This window comes from Gopherus evgoodei, chromosome 11, assembly GCF_007399415.2.
Source record: "Gopherus evgoodei ecotype Sinaloan lineage chromosome 11, rGopEvg1_v1.p, whole genome shotgun sequence".
Lineage (NCBI taxonomy): Eukaryota > Metazoa > Chordata > Testudines > Testudinidae > Gopherus > Gopherus evgoodei.
The window spans coordinates 12,335,449-12,348,585 of record NC_044332.1 but is presented as its reverse complement, the minus strand read 5'-3'; the positions used below and the strand labels follow the sequence as shown (position 1 = coordinate 12,348,585).

At 37.6% G+C, this 13,137-nt stretch overlaps 2 protein-coding genes across 2 annotated transcripts in view; one reads left to right on the top strand and one right to left on the bottom strand.

The window, feature by feature from the left end:
* VWC2L (von Willebrand factor C domain containing 2 like) overlaps positions 1-3,685 on the top strand; it is a 133,781-nt gene extending 130,096 nt beyond the window's left edge. Inside the window, exon 4 of the mRNA XM_030579563.1 lies at positions 3,393-3,685. Coding sequence (XP_030435423.1) covers positions 3,393-3,412 — 20 coding nt within the window. The 3' untranslated portion in view covers positions 3,413-3,685. The remainder of the gene's footprint in view (positions 1-3,392) is intronic.
* Positions 1,164-13,137, bottom strand: part of BARD1 (BRCA1 associated RING domain 1) — a 66,270-nt gene continuing 54,296 nt past the window's right edge. Inside the window, exons 10-11 of the mRNA XM_030579559.1 lie at positions 3,695-3,792; positions 1,164-2,962 (exon numbers count right to left, since the gene is read on the bottom strand). Of these exons, the coding sequence (XP_030435419.1) occupies positions 2,630-2,962; positions 3,695-3,792 (431 nt within the window). The 3' untranslated portion in view covers positions 1,164-2,629. The remainder of the gene's footprint in view (positions 2,963-3,694; positions 3,793-13,137) is intronic.

Here is a 13,137-nt window from a genome sequence, read left to right as displayed (position 1 = left end):
AAAGAAAAAATACAAATGTTCTCTCTGTATTAAGATGATACAACACAGGGTCAATTGCTTAAAAGAATATTGAATAAACAGCCTTATTCAAAAAGAATACAAATCAAAGCATTCCAGCACTTATATTTATGCAAATACCAAAGAAAAGAAACCATAGAACTTACTATCTGATCTCTTTGTCCTTACACTTAGAAACAGAAGACTAGAAAATAGAACTACTTCTCCAAAGCTCAGAGGAAACAGGCAGACAGACAAAAGACTCAGAGACACACTTCCCTCCACCCAAAGTTGAAAAAATCCGGTTTCCTGATTGGTTTTCTGGTCAGGTGTTTCAGGTGAAAGAGACATTAACCCTTAGCTATCTGTTTATGACACCTGGCTTGGAAATGGGATCTAGTTCAGAAAAACAAAAGTCCACTTTTGAGCAAAACAGATAAACTTGGGAGGATGTGGCTTTTTTTGCCCCTCTGACATTGAGTTGTGGCAATTGTACAGTTTCTAATCTCACTTCTGTTCAGTCCTTAATTCCCATGTGCGAGACTTGTCCTCTTTAGAATTTGCAGCTTTCCTAAACCTCCCCAAATGGTGGATTCGCCACTTAAAATTCTGAGGAGAGTGATTAGATTAGTAAATTCTTAAAGGGTTAAAATCCCTGTTGGTGTAAAGCTGTGCTCCATGACAGCAACAATGAAGGAGTCTTATTTTTATGATGTATACCATAGTACATTACTTACATTTGATATTTCGGTGTTAACTGAACTACAGGTGTCAAAATAAATTAAACTGATATACACTCCCCTCTGTAGTGTTTACTCAGTCATTTGCTTATCCACAAAAATCAGCAGTTTGCAACAGTTATTCTGTTAATCTGTGAAATTTATGCACATGCTCTCACACACACAGCCAAGTGCATGAGGCCTGCTTTTAGTATACGGTGACAGTTCGCAGGCTACCCAGGGTAAACCAGAGATCTACATCCTGAGGTCTTCAGCTCCTAAAGTCACTTTGGTGCTTTTGAAAATTGTACCCATTGTACTATCTGTGAAGAAAGCAACACTCCACAGAGAGTTCCACGGAGAATAATGGAAATGGCCTACAATCCCCAGTGACAATAGCTATAGAAAAGAAATCAGTTGTCCTTCCCCTAGAAGAGAGAGAGAGTCTCTCAGACGGAATCTTTGTTGCGCTCAGCTGCTGTGTCGGGAATTTATGCAAATAATTCTGAAATTCTTGTTAAGTTATGTACAAGCTTCATATTTATTCTGCAGCTAAACTTGCATAATAATTTATTTTAAAGTCATCGGCACCACAAGTTTTATTACAAGCAATACAAAATGCGAACACAACGGCTTAATCCCATCACACAGCCATCATTATCATCACATAGCAATCTTTACAATCACACAGCTCCAAGTCGTGATTTTATACCTGATGCAACCTACAGGATGAAAAGCTTCACAAGCCATTCAAATATATTGAAAGAGAGAGAGATTATAGGCATTAACAAACTGTGGTCAATTATGAAAGCAAGAAAGGATTCAGTAAAAATCAGTGATTAGAACAAAGTATGTAAAATGTCAAATTTCACTCAAATGCAATCAGGATAAATTTTTAATAAAACTCTGTTTTCTAAAAGGCACGATTCTATGCTTGTGGGTGCCGCAGTTTTCCCATTAAAGGGGCTATGATAGCAGTAGTATGTGTAATACAATTACTATTTGTACGTATGGATAAAACAATTCTGAATATAGTTGTAATCTGATTCTTTAAATCTGACTTTTGTTTAAAAAAAAAATCACACCTTAAATGAGATGCTATTTTGCTAGGATTTTTTTAAATTATATATTCACAGATATGAAAGTGGAATGAGTTTTGATAATGACTCTTAATGTTTCATTTTTAAATATAGGGGTGGGATTTTCCAAAGGTGCCTAAGTGATTTAAGACCACAAGTCCTATTGAATGTCTAATGGGACTTGTCCAACTAAACTTAGGTGGTTTTGCAAATACCACTTCGAAGTCTGAAGTTAGACTCCTAAATCTGTATTTATGCATATGCCCAATTTTCAAAAGTGCTGAGCACATAGCTACCTCATATCTCAGTGAAATTAGGCAGATGCTGAAGTATGGTTTTAGGCATTTAACTTTAGGGTCCTATTTTTTAATTCTTGGCCTTAAAGGGAAACCTGACTATGTGACACTTATGGTAGAACGCTGTTAATTTATACGTCACACACAAGAAAGGGTGATCTCATCTCCTCTGAAGGGAAGGTTTGAACAACCAAGGGTGTTCTAAAGGTCTCGTGTTACAAAGACTTCATTAGAAATTACAAAATACTGTATGGAACATATATTATTAGTATGCTGAGATATAACAACTGAAAATTAGCTGTGTCAAATAAAGGAATTGAGAGTACATTTCTGATGCATTATCCTCATTTTTCATTGTTTGTCCATTTACTCACAAAATTCAGCAATTCATAGCGAGTCTCCCAGTCATCAAATGGACTTTAAATGTGAATAATGACGAGGGAGTTTACCCTTTGATTCTAGACTGCCTAGCAGTGTGTTCCAACTGCTCAAGAGGCTTGGCGGTGATTTGAGAAACCTGTTCATGCTACTGGGATATTCACTTTGTAATAGGTAACAGCTGAAATGACATCACACAGTCTATGAGCCAGCTGGAGGGGGCCATCCAGACTTTGCCTTGGCGAATTTTATCTGGGTTGTATTTAGAAGACACATCATAGATAACGTATTGTGTGCAGAAACACTGATCAGACCCAGGTTCGGCATGGTATGCCACTGTGTTGATGGTCTGTGTCACGTCACTATCTGGCTTTGGCTGCCTAACGAGGATTTGTCCTCCTGCTGCTTTAACCAGCTCTATGAGGTCACTCTTCTGGTGGTGGTTGAAAGTTCCCAAAAAATAGAAGTAGCAACCATCAAACAACTTAGGCAGCTAAGAAAAAAGAAAACAAGAAATAAAATAAGTACAGGGATCCGCAGCTCAGCATATGATTGGGAAGCCAAAGGAACAAGCATTAGCTCAATAAGTGCAGCTGAAAATATGGGCTAAATTGTGCAACAAGTTACTATGCCAGTTTCTAGAAACCTCAATATATGTTTCCAACCACTCAAAGCTACTCTTTGAAAGCATTTATTTAGACTGTAAGCTCCTTGGGGCAAGGAACACCTGTTTGCTCTGTTAAAACAGTGCCTACCACAATAGGGCCCTGGTCCTTGATTAGGGCTGCTTGGTGCTACAACAATACAAGTGATAAAATTACATCACACCACCAGTCCATTTAAATCAGGAGATGTTAGTTAAAAAGATAGGATGAACCAAGACTGAATGAAAAATAATTACAATATATTTTCCTTCCTTTTAGATGGGAGTGATTCCAAGTAGCAACTGAAACTGAACTGGAGAATCCTAGAGGAAACTTCAGCCTTTGTGTTTCATGCAACTTCTTGCATAACGAGACAGACTTCCGTCTGAAGCTTTGGCAAGGTTTATGGGAATATACATCAGATATCCATTAACAGTTTGTGACAATCTTTAACAGTAAACTCAATCACCTCTCACACAAACACCTGAATAAGTGCACATTGAAGTATTAAATCTCTTATCCACGCATGTAGCAGAGGGCAGTGGTATAAAAGATTGTTCTCAAAAAAATCAGATAGCTACCAGCTGTTCTTGGTTGAGTCTGCCTCTTCGTGGGCCACCACAGATTTCATACTTCTCCTCTTGTTCACGACTTCTGCTTTGCAAAGATGCCTTCACCCCTGGAATTAAGGCATATGTCAAGGCAACAAAGCAAAGCATTGTTATTGCCAACTCCCAGGATTACTTCATATATTCAGGTCGCATTTCAACAAAGAATTACATGTGCTTAATTTTACGTACTGTGAATAGTTACACTGAAGTCAAAGGGATTATTTAAATTAAACATGTAGGAATCCTTGCAACATCAAAAATTAAGAGATTACACTTTAGCTAATTTCTAAGAATCTCTTTAAAGTGAGTTTATAGAAGTGCTTCTGAAAGATGATGGTTTGATGCCCCTGGAAAATGAAATCCTTCTCCTAGACGGAATAGGCATGGCACAGTATACTGTAGGTCAGTGGTGTCAAACATTCCATCCACAGCATACACTGGGCCCACTTTACATATTTAAGTGACTCTGCTTGACACTCATGCTGCAGAATCTAAGCTTTCATTTAAATTAGAAAAAAGCCGACCACCATGCATAGTTCTCACGATTGCATAGATAACCTTCCAAATACAAATCAGACAGACAAAACTGCATCAGGTCTTCAAGCTGCCTGAAACAATGACACACAAGTATGAACTCCATCTCCCACCACTCCCATTGGGCATGAATCTGAAGTGTCATTAACAGACATTTTAAAATTAACTACCGCTTTGCTGATCTTTGGCCCCTTAAATAACCTTATCTTGGAGGCCAACTAACAGCCATCAGATGACAGCAAGTGCCTGACCTGGGCTGGATATAAAACCTCATAAAAAGCTGACTCTGTACTGCATTACTGATACAAGGATTCACATTTCACTCCTGTTTTAATTAAAATGATCAGGAACAGGTCATTTGTAGTTGATGTTTGAAATCAGAACAGAAACATCAGAATGCCTTAACTTGGGCTTTTCCCTTTCAGGTTCACCAATTTATTTGCATTTAAGTAGTATTTTAAAGGTGCAGAAGTGTGACTGCTACGTGAATACACATTTGTGAAGCTGCTTTGTAAAGAAGTTCAATAAAACCTGTTAACAGCCATCAAAAGGTGCCAGGATTCAGTAGTACTCACAACATCGACACTCCATTATACACAGGTCCCCCATTCCTAAAATCTGAAACCAACAAAACCAATACTCAGCCAAGACAACAAAAACCCAACCCTACTTACAGTTTTTAGCCCCAAAAGGGAGAAGAGCCAGAGATTCCATGAAGTCTATGAAGGACGTTGCTATGGTGATGGGTGGCAGTACTGAACCTTAAAAGAGAGAGATCTTCCTGCTTGTGCCAACCCCAGGGAGCTTGAAAGCCCAGCTGTGCTGCCAACAGGCCACTGGTCAATTTGATTTTATTTTTGTTCTGGTTTTTGAATTTTAAAACAAGTTATAAATAAAAAAGTCACTAAGCTATTTGTTTACATGAAAGCAAATGAGAATTTGATGAGGCAAGTTGTGCTTATATATTTGATTGCGAATAGAGACTCCCGTATATGCGGAAGTCAAAAATTCTACAAGCCTAGTCTAGATGCCCACAATACTATGTTTTTTACATTTTTTCCCCTCTCTTCTATGCATGCCAGCCTGAATCTGTGGGTGTTCTGCTCAATTCCGTTGTGGGAAATTAACATGAACCTGTACAAAATTTTTAAAAAGTACCAAAGACCCTTATATTCTGGAAAAGAAAGAAATCATGTATTTATTGGAAATCAGAGCAGTAAATATTGACAAAATATTTCAAAGGTTTTCATAACTGAAGCACTAACCACAGCCCTTACGTTGATTCCACTGCACATAAACAGAAGAGAATCCCAATAGGACTTCAACTTAAGGTTAGTTTTTTTCCTCCTCTCAAGAATGCACGGATGTTAATGTGTATTATTTATAATTAAAAGGAGAAATGTACTACCTGACCTAGCTCTGAAAACAGGACTGGTCCCTGCATTATCTACAGATCACCACAAATGTACTGTTTTCACTTTTTATATAAAAACTACATTAAAAGTTCCTATATTTATAATGCAAATTAAAATATATATGTCTCAATTTTCAGAGGTGCTCCACACCCACAACTCCAATGAAGTAAATGAAAGTTGCATGTGCTCAGCACCTCTGAAAAAATACCAGGCTGCTAATGTTTAAGTATCAGTTTATATTTTTCAGAGTGGCTTTGGTCAGAAAAACAGAATGACAACTGCACATTTTCTGTTTGGGTTACCAACAAATCTGGGCTATTGCCTGCAGTGTAGCACCAGTATACCTGTTGCATTAAGCAGAATAGCATAAAGCCTGTTCTCCATCAGTCAATCTGCCAGCAAAGTTCAAATTTCAGGATCTTTGCTAAGGAAGGTACGGCTTTATAAAGCTACATTAATCACAACTTGATTTTCAAATGACAATTTGAGCTCGTAGTGCTGGCAGTGGTAAACAAAGCAAATTTGATGAGAGCAACAGAGGAAGCAGAATGAATATGGAACACTAAGTTATCTTTTTACAGAGTTACCTTCCTGAGGACAACTGAACTTTAAATCGTGAAAGTGACTAATGTTGGTAAAAGGCATCTATTTTAGCAGAAAATGCAAAGTACATTAAATCTTGTCTGCATACATGTCTTCCCATTTCATGCAGCCAACTCCACTGATAAATCCTTTCAGTAAAATTTAATTGCAGTCATTGAAATGGTTTAATTTTTAATTGCCATGAGAACATTGAACCAAGATAGTGACGACGATACTGATCTTAACCATCTCATTTTCACTAAGCTCCAACACTGAGAGTTAGAAATGTTACAGGAATTAGTGCTTCATATTTTTTTTAAAAGTAACACATACACACACGCACACACCCTACTAATAAATGTTTCTCTGAAGACTTTTCATCTCTTTCATTTTAACCTCCACTTCATCAGAAATCACACAATGTACATGGTTCACTTACAGATCGGAAAAAAAGTCTTGGGCATAAGTTACTGGTGCATGGATGAAACAATCTTTAAAATGCAGACATTTTACGTGAGTTGACTTCACTAGGGTTATACACCACTCCTTGGAGTGATCTTTGTGATAATACGACTGTAGGCTCCCACTTCTTGAGAAAGTCTATCCTACAACGATGCTGGAGCAGAACTTGTTCTAAGTTAATCGGTCTTGTAATATTCGACACCAACTCACGGCTAGACAGTTTTCCAGAACCACATGTGCTGAGATGCTTTTTGAACAGCTTTCATCCAGTCTCTTCTCTAACCCCCTGTACCTTGTTCCTGTCCATGTATGGGAAGCAATGTGAAAATTACTACAATCCTCAGCAATACAGGAATGTCAGCTGATGCTTCAAACTTCTAAATCCTAGATGTCATTTTACTGTCAAACAGCATAACTAATAGGTGGTAAGGAAACAGCACAGCTTGGAAGACCAGACAATACACACAGGATAACAGCAGTGAGACAAGAAAGTATAAGGAAGTGAGAGATGTATTAAATTTGCCATACTTTATCAAAGAAGTGGTTTAGTAGTCTTAGTATCCTGTCTGGCAGTGTTAAGGACCAGATGCTTCAGAGGAAGGTGCAAGAAACCCTAATACAAATAATTATGGAATAATTTGCCCACAGGGGAAGTTTCTGTGAGAATAAAAAAAATTGTAAACTTTTTTGCTTTAGCACAGTGGTTCCCAAACTTCAGCAGCTTGTGAACCCCTTTCACTAGCACATCAAGTCTCGCAACCCCTCTCTTAAAAATGAATATTTCCAGGAATTTTCTCCTGTATTCGAGTATAAATTATAAAAACAGTGATCTCGGAAATATAAAATTTGTTTTTATGACATGCTTATTACACACTATTTATTAATTATTTATCACTACAGTATTTTTATTACATTATGAAAACGGCAACACTCTGCCAAGATCTCACTTTTCCAAGGTCTCACTCAAAAGAGTTCCTCCTACACAAGCATTCAGGTCTTGAGCAGTCCAGGGAAACAGCACGTTACAAAAAAGCTTAAACTTGTTCTTCAGAATAATTTTAAAAACAATACTAGCTGCCTATTTAATTTTAAAAACAGCAAAATATATTCACTTCCCTCTCGTTTCTTATAAGGAGTCTTGAAGTTTAAATCTCTTCAGTGTGATAGATATGCTTGCTTTGATCTGCTTAGCTCTTGGCAGTCTAGGGGCTCTGGGCTGCTGACCCCATGCTGCCCGGGATCCCTAAGGACAGCTTTGTCCGCCATTAGGGCATTTTTTCCCCGAGAACCCTCTGTAAGATTTTGCAAACCCCAGTTTGGGAATCACTGTTTTAGCATATAAGCCAAATACTAACTGTGGAGATTGTCCTCCATAAGTATTTCTAAAGTTACTTACTTCTTGGCTTTACTGATATATTGTGACCATGAGTTTCACAGGTTAGTCATATACTTTGTATTTGCTTCTTTTCTGTTTTGCGTCAACTAGCTCAATTGAATATCCTCAGATTCTAATATGAGAAAAGTTAACAGAAAGGCTCCAAATACCTTTTCCATATCATTAATTATGTTTACTTGTATCACACCCCTTCTCATTTGTCTATTCTGTAAGTCTCAATCTTTTCTTCCCAAGTCTCTAGACCACTGTTTCTGCTATATCCTTTTTTAAACTAGGATGATTAGAACTGAAAACATTATTCTAGGGAAGGCTGCACCTCTGAGGGCATTATAACAACAACAACTGATTTGTGATAGCACCTAGAAGCACCAATTACAAAACAGAGCCCCACTGTGGTAGACACAGTACAAATTACACAGAAAGACAATTTCTACTCTTAAAGAGCCTATCATCTCAATACAAGAGACAGGGGACTTGGATTCTAAACTTTGGGGCAGAACTGTGTCTGTTTTATGTACAGCACCTAGCACAGAGGCATCCTATATACCAGTGGCTCTCAACCCAGGGTACACGTATCTCTGAGGGTACACAGAGGTCTTCCAAGGGGTACATCAACTCATCTAGATATTTACCTAGTTCTACAACAGGCTACATAAAAAGCATTAGCAAAGTCAGTACAAACTAAAATTTCATGACTTGTTTATACTGCTCTATGTACTATTATATAGACTAAATTACCCCCTTGTGAAAACTATAGATTCTGCATGAGGCACACAAGTGCCCTCTTCCGTTTTGTTTTTTCCTCCTCAAACTGGCTCTACTATATATAAGTTTGAAAATAAACAAAACAGTTTTCATGTTTACGTACCCTTATTAACTTATGAACAGATTTAAAATAAGCCAATGCTTACAATGGACTGATCCGCTATACAAAATCTTGACACATTCTGCATTTCTACCATCAATGAAAGTTATAGACTTGCCAATTCTGGGAGTGGGCAGGTATATTCATTTAACAGGTTTTTTTCAATCTGTGCTGGGGAACATCCTTGTCATTAAACTGATGACCATAACTGCTGTGACTAAAGTTTGTTGGATCAGCTACCCCAAAACAGTAGCAATACCAACAAGAATGTGTATTTCCTCACACTTCAAAGGGATTGGACTCATACTCTGGGGGTAAAGGACCCCACACCAGGGTGTGCATTCCTTAGTAAGCCACTTTCAGTATCTGTCTGATGAAGGATCAAGTTGAAGCACGACTGCTCTTATTAAAAAAAAAATAAAAAAAAATAGTTTTTTAAATTGTTCCTCTTAGAGATAACCAGTGTTTAAAAATATAAATCCATTCCATTCAAAAAGTAGTCTTTTTAATACCTTCCCCTTATTTCAATTTTAAGCTCTCTGTGGCACAGACACTTTTGTTTGTGTGTACAGTGTCTAGCATATGGGGCCCTGAGCAGGTGTCCAGGCACTATTGCAGTATAAACATTAAACATTAGAAGTCGTAAGCTTGTGCGTTAACGTCACCACATTTGGGATATGAGGGGACTGACCTCTTTCATATAGGAGTTGCTGCTCACACTGTTCCTCTTGCTTACCCTGAACCATTTCTGCCTCTAGTCTTCCCACAACCCGTCACACAACACATTTGGGGGCAAGCAACACAAATTCCCAGTGCACTATCTGCCTGAATGCTGGCACTAATTTACCTTTATTACTACCTTGTCATAGTCATATATCTCCCAGGCCATGGAAATTAAGAAACTGCAATTTGTAAATTTCACAAGATGAGGACACAATCCTCTAATCCTTACTCGCCTGAGCAATGCTATTGATTTTAGTGAAGCTATTTGCATTAGCCAGGGCTATTTACACGAGTACGGTTGTATTCACCCATTGTTACAGTGGTATAAGCCCTATATTACTGCACTGATCGTAATGGAGTTATGCAGGATTTACATTAGGTACAACTAAGCACAGATTTTGTTCCTAAATCTTTTAGGATACTACCACCATCCTAAAAAACTTTCTAAAAGGTTGAGTGATGTTTTATCTTTATTGCTTCTATTGAACAGCCATATTAGTATCAAAGGGCCCAGGGTCTAGCTGTGGCAGCAATGGCAAATGCTCATTTACCTGTAGATGGGGATGTTGGAAATGGAAATATAGGGGTCTCTATGCAGATAGAGCAGAAACTAATTAGGTGAATTGATTGAGGAAAGAAAGTAGGAATTCTGGACTGAAAGCAGCCTTTGCAGTTAACAGAATCTGACAAAGCTGTTGGCCTGTGCCTTAAGCATAATAGTCTTACTGGTATCCAGAGTACCTTGGAAGAGAAACATGAGATGAGATTCTAAACTGAAAAAATATAAAAAGGTTTCTGAAACCATTTTTCATTATTAGTTTTACAAACTCCTTAATTACATATTTTTGTGAAGCAAGGTAGATTGGAGTGGTGTAGTTAAAGCTACATATTCCTGATCTGTGCATTGACATGAAAGTGTTTCTTGAATGCATTTATTCTGACATTCCCAGTATCCATTATAATAAGAACATGTATCAGGATTGTCATCTGTTTAAATGAGGAATGAAAAATAGTCAAGCTTTTTTTTTTTTTTTAACTGTACTCTGATTTAGGAAAAAACAGATTAAATTCAGTAATACTTGAAACTTAAACTTAATCTCAGCATACTTGCTGGAGGAGGATGATCTGCTACTTCCCATTCTATTATAGTCCCAGAAATAATGAAGGCAATAAAATAATGAAAGCAATGAAAGATATGGCCAAGGGCAAGGAGCAGGATGACAATGGTGTCTCAATTGATTTTTATGCTGCTTTGAAAATTGAGATATTGCCAACAGTGTGTTAAGTATATATAAAATGTATAGACAATAAGCAACTGGCAATAGGTACTATGAAATCTTTCCTCTCTGAAGGTACCTTTTTGCAGTATTACCACTCTTACATCATCAGCCTCCAGTGAGAGCCAAAAGGGAATTCAAATAGTTGTGGAGGTTTCTGCACCATCTATACTAGTAGCAGGCCTTGTGCCTAGCCCAGGTAAGAGTAGTGCACTTCCACCAGAATGTTCCAAATTCAGCTCGTTAGTAAACAAGCAAATATATAGGGAGATTACACATAATTCTAAAATAAATATACAATCTCAAATACGGCCTGATGAAATACAATGATTCAGGCAGATGAGAAAGGAGACGGCTTTTATTACACAAAGATATGAAAAGCTGCTGTAATGGAGGCGTTCATACAGAAAAATACATATTTTTATTAAAATATTTTTTGCAAAGTACAAAGCTGGTGTCTTTTTTGTGACATGAACGAACTGTCTAGGCCATAAATGTAAATTTCCTTTAGAGAACATACTTGGAGAACAATTTTAACATGTGCCACAATGTGAATATTTTCACAAGTGAAATACTGGATCAAAACTCACTGGGTTAATAGAAAGAAGTGGACCCCAATTTTGAATTCCTGGCTTAAAAATTTAAGCAAACAAACCTTTCTTATGTCTAATTTATTAGTAATGGCTTTGATAGAGATACAGGGTCAAGAGAAATACACTAGAGTAAGGGCACACTTTTTAAAAGTTTATTTTTAATGTCTCATCTAAGTGGATGTAACCAATTACTAAGCACAAGCCCCCAAAGCAATGACAAATAAGGAGAGAGTACGAAAAGCAGAGCAAAGTAAAACCCTTTTTCCTAGACAAATGTTTCATCAGCAGGCATCCAATTATTTGTTATAACAATCTTTAACTTGTAATGACTCTGAAGAAGACCAACAACAAACTGGTGGGAGCAGATGGAATGGTGTTGTTAATTATAGGCACTTAGCTGCATCAGACCCCATGAGTTATTACTAACATTTCCCAGTAGGGAGGAGAAGCACTTGCTTTTAAAAAGTACGTTGCTTACTAAGCTAAAAGCATTAGCACCCAGGAGTATACTAAATCACTGCTTTAACGGCACATTAAATAAAGCTCAACAGAAAACAAAGAAGTGTATTAAAATGTCCATGGAATAAAGATTTCTGTACAGACCGTGTTTACTTTTTTCTGTTACATTTCCAAAGTTAAAAAACAACTAAATTCTCTCACAAACGTTCAATCTCACCTCTGCAAGAAAAATCCATCTTCTCCCTAGTGCTGAATTGAAGAGAGAGATAATCCTGTACTAGTGACATCATTATGTATTAGTTTCTATACTGTTTGACCAGTAAAATACTGAGATGGAGAAGAGGAGAATACTTAACCTGGAAAATTAACAAGCCTCCTGAACAGCCTGTATATAGCTTTGATAAAGTCAAGATCTACCACAGCAACGTTAGATTTAAATATTCTCAGTGAAACAGAATTCTAATTACTGAAGACACACCATATGCACTCTGTGAAAACCCAGGCCTGGCTCCTAACCCCTCAGAAATGTGTTACCCACAGCAAGAGAGAGGTTTTATCTTCCTGCCCATGTGTAACCTCTAAGCAGCTAGACAGCTACAATACCATAACTGTCCCACAATTCCCCACTACTTTTCAGCAGCTCAAGTATCTGAAGCTAGACCTGGATACCCAAATCAACCTGTAGGTTTGGGCATTTATCAGCATGTCAGGGGGAGTCAATGAGAAGCTATTCATACTTGTGACAGATCGCAGTACCAAGACTCCTTGAAGACCCTTTTTTTTGAATTACCTATAGATAAGGGGGATGAACATAAGCTGTTTTAATTAAGTGATATCAAAAGTATCCAAGGGGAATTTAACCAATGCGCCATTTGAAAAGACCAGAGAAGACATCAAGTGGATGTTAGGAAGTTACATGGACATTAGAAGCAGATGGACTAAGTTTTCCAAAGTGACTAGTGATTTTGGCTGCCCAACTTGAGACACCTTAAAGGGGCCCCATGCTCAGCATTTTAGAAAAAAATCAGGCCCCTTTAAGCTGGGCACCCAAAACCAATAGTCCGTTTGAAAAATTTAGGCAGCTAAGTTATTTGAAGAGTCCCTATT